This window comes from Brienomyrus brachyistius, chromosome 15, assembly GCF_023856365.1.
Source record: "Brienomyrus brachyistius isolate T26 chromosome 15, BBRACH_0.4, whole genome shotgun sequence".
Classification (NCBI taxonomy): domain Eukaryota; kingdom Metazoa; phylum Chordata; class Actinopteri; order Osteoglossiformes; family Mormyridae; genus Brienomyrus; species Brienomyrus brachyistius.
Window position 1 is genome coordinate 6,145,412 of NC_064547.1, and position 5,940 is coordinate 6,151,351.

Below are 5,940 nucleotides of genomic sequence, written 5' to 3' on the forward strand. Positions count from 1 at the left end.
ATTTACAGCCTGTACTCGCTTGGTGTGCTGTTTCATAGTTTCAAACAGCACACCAAGCGAGTACAGGCTGTATTTTTGGTTCATTAGTTATGAACCATTTCAGGAATTGTTCAAATAATTTTTTTTTCAGACTGCAGAGATAACTGAAACCGGAGATAACTGAAACCGGAGATAACTGAAATTACAAATATGTGGAGCCCACTGTACTTGCATCCATTCCGTGGCTTTCCTGGCCATTTTATTCAAAGCGATTTACAAGTTTTATACGCTATGCCGATTTATATTTAGCTACTCATACAGCTCGGCATTTTACTAGAGAAATTGAAGCACCTACCCCAGCTTCTCTCCTGGGACCTGAATCATTTAGGCTATGAGGCCAAGTAGTTAATCACAGCGTTACCTAGTGTTTCGCACCACTAAACCAGGAAAAGATCAGGTTAGGCTCACCTGAGGCCTTCCATGGCAGACAGGATGTCAGTCATGCCCAGCATGCAGGAGGAGAGTGAAACATCACTCCTCTCTGTACCACCTCATGCTGCACTGGCCCAAAGCAGCCATTTGTCGCAAATCCAGGGACCACCGCAGGCCCCCGCAATGGTCGTGCACACCATATCTGCAGAAGCATATACTTTGGTGGGACAGCAAATTATGTTATGGTTTCTGAGGCCCAGTTTTGGCTGAAAAGTTGAGTGATGTAACTAAAACTCTTTGACCTAATAAGGAAGACGCAATGATGACAGACTGGTGACTCTATCCATCCGTCTGTCTGTTAGTCCATCCATCATCCATATGTTTATATATATGAACAATAACCCACAACTCTATTAACTTAGTGTCATGCCCAGCCCGTTTCGCCCGCGGCCCTCCCGGATCAGTTCTTCACCCTCCAGGGGCTCTGGACTCCCCCGAGGTGGACCAGCTCACCACGCAGCTGCGGAGTGGGTTCGCCGCATTCTCTCCCACCTCTCCTCCGAGCGATCTGGAGAGATTGGCAGAGGATCTCTGGAGGCTGATCCTGCTCCGGAGAGCTGCGGCTCCAGCGCCAGTGCAGCCGCTCCCTTAGCCTGCGGCTCCAGAGCCCGAGCTGCCGCCCCTGCCTGCGGATCCAGAGCCCGAGCTGCCGCCCCTGCCTGCGGATCCAGAGCCCGAGCTGCCGCCCCTGCCTGCGGATCCAGAGCCCGAGCTGCCGCCTCTGCCTGCGCTGCCTGCATCACCCCCTATGACTCCAGATCCTGGCCCCACTCCAGTCCCGTCTCTCCCTGCGACCCCTACGCCCTCACCCCGGCGACCTCGACCCCGGCCAAGGGCCGTGCTGTCTGTGTCTCGTAAGGGGAGGGGACACAGACACAGGACGGGGGTCCCGCCCGCCCTGTCCCCTAGCTCGCCCTCCGTCGCCTGTGCTGAGGCTCGGTCGGCGCCTGCGGGTCCTGGCCGTCCGGGGCAGCTGTCGCCTGCGGGTCCCCCTCCGCTGCCTCGTCGCCCTGCCTCGCAACTCTCTCCAGTGCCCGGTCGGTCGCCTGCGGGCTGCTCAACGGCGGCTCCTTGGTCGCCTGCTGGTCCCCCACCTCCTGCGCGTAGGAGGACGTCACCACCTACTGCGGCTCCCCCCCTCTCCTTGCCCTCGCCCAGGTCCCCTCAAGGTCCCTCGTCCCCTTCCCTGGGTCTCCCTCCAGCTCCCTCCTCAGCCCCTCCGTTTGTCCCTCGCCCTGTCTCCTCAGCCCCTCCGGGGTCCCCTCCTGCTCCGGCCTCCCGGCCGCCTGCGGCCCCTCCGACTGCCTCCCATCGCCCGCTGTGACTCCCTCGGGCTCCCCTTAGTTCCCCCTTCTTCGTTCCTTCCTTTCCTGTCCCTTCTTTGTCTCCCTTCGCTCCTGCCTTCGCTCCTGCCTTTGTCCCTCCGTTTGCTCCTCGTCCCTTTGCTCCGCCCGTATTTGCTCCTTGTCCCCTGGTGTTCCCTCCTGGCACTCCCGGTCCCTTTGTTCTGCCCGTTCCCTCTGTGTCTCCCTTTCTACTCTGTCTCTCCGCTTTTCCTGTCCTTTGTCAGCTCCTGTCTTACGTCATGTTGCTCGCTCTGTTTTGTGCCTCGGTCCTGTTCCCTGTCCCTCGTTGATTATTTTGTTCTTCTGTTCCAGGTCCCATTTCCCTCGTCCCGTCCGTCGCCTCCTCCTGGGCGCGCCCGGTGAAGCGCGCCTTTTTTGGGCTCTGTCATGCCCGGCTCGTCCGCTCCTCGTGTGTGCCACGCCCCCCTGCTTACCCACGTGTGCTTCCCTGATCGTACCCAGCTGTGTCCGTTTACTTTCAATCAGTCCTGTCAATTTGAGTCCTTGTCTTATCAGAGTTCGATGTTTGTCATTGATGTTAGTCGGCGTCAGATGTTTTCAGTCCTGAGTCTCCCCATTAAAACCCTGAGTTTTGCCCCGACTTTGAGCTGTTTGCCTGTTCCTTGCTCGCCTACCCTCACGATCGCCGCTTTGCCCGCGCTTGATCGTGACTGAATGACAGACCAAAAGAAGAAGCGGAGGAGAGGGACGAAGCCGGTGGAGCTGACGATCCACCTGGGGGCTTGCTCTCTTGCCAGGCTGAGGCTCCCGACTGGGAGCGAGGAGGAGGAACCCCTCCAACTCCGAGAACCGGAGCCGGCCACCATAGAGCTACCGCCGCCCCCTGAGCGGTGTTTCTTCCGGCCCGAGCAGCTGGCTAATAGAGGGGCCAGAGCGGTGGGGGAAGCCATCCCGCGAGTGCCCCGCTCTCTTAAAGGGGCCACGCCCGTTTCGCCCGCGGCCCTCGCGGATCAGTTCTTCACCCTCCAGGGGCTCTACTGGAGGGTGATGGAGGAACCGGCGGCTCCGGACTCCCCCCAGGTGGACCAGCTCGCCATGCAGCTGCGGAGTGGGTTCGCCGCATTCTCTCCCACCTCTCCTCCGAGCGATCTGGAGAGATTGGCAGAGGATCTCCGGAGGCTGATCCTGCTCCAGAGAGCTACGGCTCCAGCGCCAGTGCAGCCGCTCCCTCAGCCTGCGGCTCCAGCGCCAGTGCAGCCGCTCCCTCAGCCTGCGGCTCCAGCGCCAGTGCAGCCGCCCCGTCCGCCTGCAGCTCATGTGCAGCCGCCCCTGCCTGCGGCTCCAGAGCCCGAGCTGCCGCCCCTGCCTGCAGCTCCAGAGCCCGAGCTGCCGCCCCTGCCTGCGGCTCCAGAGCCCGAGCTGCCGCCCCTGCCTGCGGCTCCAGAGCCCGAGCTGCCGTCCCTGCTTGCGGATCCAGAGCCCGAGCTGCCGCCCCTGCCTGCGGCTCCAGAGCCTGAGCTGCTGCCCCTGCCTGCGGCTCCAGTACAGCCGCCCCGTCCACCTGCAGCTCCCGCGCCCACACCCGAGGCGCTCCCCCTGCCTGCAGCACCCGAGCAGGCACCCCCTCTGCCTGCGCTGCCTGCGTCACCCCCTATGACTCCAGATCCTGTCCCACTCCAGTCCCGTCTCTCCCTGCGACCCCTACGCCCTCACCCCGGCGACCTCGACCCCGACCAAGCGTCGTGCTGTCTGTGTCTCGTAAGGGGAGGGGACTTTGACCTGTTTGCCTGTTCCTTGCTCGCCTACCCTCACGATCGCCGCTTTGCTCATGCTTGATCGTGACACTTAGCATTATTAAATGCATTTAACCATATGTATGCTGTACACAAGGTAATATGGATTCTTTGCTGAGATTTCTCATGTCAGTGCATTGAGGATGATATCCTCAGCATCAAACTCAGACCTGTCGTTCTTATAAAATGAATGTCTTTTAATAAGATCAGAATATGCAGATGCCTTGATAGTACTGGAGTAAGTGGTAGGCAAATGGATGCTTCAAAATATATGCAATTGCAGGAGAAACTACAAGAAAACTGACGATCCACCTGGGGGCTTGCTCTCTTGCCAGGCTGAGGCTCCCGACTGGGAGCGAGGAGGAGGAACCCCTCCAACTCCGAGAACTGGAGCCGGCCACCATAGAGCTACCGCCGCCCCCTGAGCGGTGTTTCTTCCGGCCCGAGCAGCTGGCTAATAGAGGGGCCAGAGCGGTGGGGGAAGCCATCCCGCGAGTGCCCCGCTCTCTTAAAGGGGCCACGCCCGTTTCGCCCGCGGCCCTCGCGGATCAGTTCTTCACCCTCCAGGGGCTCTACTGGAGGGTGATGGAGGAACCGGCGGCTCCGGACTCCCCCCAGGTGGACCAGCTCGCCATGCAGCTGCGGAGTGGGTTCGCCGCATTCTCTCCCACCTCTCCTCCGAGCGATCTGGAGAGATTGGCAGAGGATCTCCGGAGGCTGATCCTGCTCCAGAGAGCTACGGCTCCAGCGCCAGTGCAGCCGCTCCCTCAGCCTGCGGCTCCAGCGCCAGTGCAGCCGCTCCCTCAGCCTGCGGCTCCAGCGCCAGTGCAGCCGCCCCGTCCGCCTGCAGCTCATGTGCAGCCGCCCCTGCCTGCGGCTCCAGAGCCCGAGCTGCCGCCCCTGCCTGCGGATCCAGAGCCCGAGCTGTCGCCCCTGCCTGCGACTCCAGTGCAGCCGCCTCATCTGCCTGCAGCTCCAGAGCCCGAGCTGCCGCCCCTGCCTGCGGCTCCAGAGCCCGAGCTGCCGCCCCTGCCTGCGGATCCAGAGCCCGAGCTGCCGCCCCTGCCTGCGGCTCCAGAGCCCGAGCTGCCGCCCCTGCCTGCGGCTCCAGAGCCCGATCTGCCGCCCCTGCCTGCGGCTCCAGCGCCAGTGCAGCCGCTCCCTCAGCCTGCGGCTCCAGCGCCAGTGCAGCCGCCCCGTTCGCCTGCAGCTCATGTGCAGCCGCCCCTGCCTGCGGCTCCAGAGCCTGAGCTGCCGCCCCTGCCTGCGGATCCAGAGCCCGAGCTGCCGCCCCTGCCTGCGGCTCCAGTGCAGCCGTCTCGTCTGCCTGCAGCTCCAGAGCCCGAGCTGCCGCCTCTGCCTGCGGCTCCAGAGCCCGAGCTGCCGCCCCTGCCTGCGGCTCCAGAGCCCGAGCTGCCGCCCCTGCCTGCGGATCCAGAGCCCGAGCTGCCGCCCCTGCCTGCGGCTCCAGAGCCTGAGCTGCTGCCCCTGCCTGCGGCTCCAGTACAGCCGCCCCGTCCACCTGCAGCTCTCGCGCCCACACCCGAGGCGCTCCCCCTGCCTGCAGCACCCGAGCAGGCACCCCCTCTGCCTGCGCTGCCTACGTCACCCCCTATGACTCCAGATCCTGTCCCACTCCAGTCCCGTCTCTCCCTGCGACCCCTACGCCCTCACCCCGGCGACCTCGACCCGACCAAGCGTCGTGCTGTCTGTGTCTCGTAAGGGGAGGGGACTTTGTTCCTGTTTGCCTGTTCCTTGCTCGCCTACCCTCACGATCGCCGCTTTGCTCATGCTTGATCGTGACACTTAGCATTATTAAATGCATTTAACCATATGTATGCTGTACACAAGGTAATATGGATTCTTTGCTGAGATTTCTCATGTCAGTGCATTGAGGATGATATCCTCAGCATCAAACTCAGACCTGTCGTTCTTATAAAATGAATGTCTTTTAATAAGATCAGAATATGCAGATGCCTTGATAGTACTGGAGTAAGTGGTAGGCAAATGGATGCTTCAAAATATATGCAATTGCAGGAGAAACTACAAGAAAAAAAACATTGAATGTTTGCTCTCCTTGCTGTGATGACAATTTAGATTCCAAAATGTCCTTGGTAATAACTGTAGCCCTGCTCCAATACGCCTGAGTTCCCTGTGCCCTGACACCTGGCACAGACGCTTCAGACGGGCCTCTCCCGCATCAAACATGCAATAATAAAAACCTTCCCGCAGTCCATTTTCTTCAATTTCATGCCTTGGTGCTCTGTGTCACGGGCGTTCGCGGGCAGAGCGGCGATCGTGCGGGCAGGCAGTCAAGGAAGCAGGCAAGACAGGCAAATTCTGGGCAAACGGGGATTTAATCTCAGGAC

The 5,940-nt window shown here is 60.8% G+C and overlaps 1 protein-coding gene across 1 annotated transcript; it reads left to right on the forward strand.

Moving 5' to 3' along the window:
• Window positions 1-2,492: 2,492 nt before the first annotated feature.
• Window positions 2,493-5,293, forward strand: LOC125709335 (basic proline-rich protein-like). The gene is made up of 3 exons (XM_048977656.1): window positions 2,493-3,320; window positions 3,442-3,536; window positions 3,907-5,293. The coding sequence occupies exons 1-3, from the start codon at window positions 2,493-2,495 to the stop codon at window positions 5,291-5,293; spliced, it is 2,310 nt and encodes a 769-aa protein (XP_048833613.1).
• The last annotated feature ends 647 nt before the right edge of the window (window positions 5,294-5,940 follow it).

Excerpts from the sequence above, each read along its gene's own strand:
- LOC125709335 (XM_048977656.1), top strand. The coding sequence starts at position 2,493 with ATGACAGACCAAAAGAAGAAGCGGAGGAGAGGGACGAAGCCGGTGGAG. Across the intron at positions 3,321-3,441 it reads TGCCCCTGCCTGCGGCTCCA|ATCCTGTCCCACTCCAGTCC; the intron begins GTACAGCCGCCC and ends CTATGACTCCAG. Across the intron at positions 3,537-3,906 it reads CGTCGTGCTGTCTGTGTCTC|GCTGAGGCTCCCGACTGGGA; the intron begins GTAAGGGGAGGG and ends CTCTCTTGCCAG.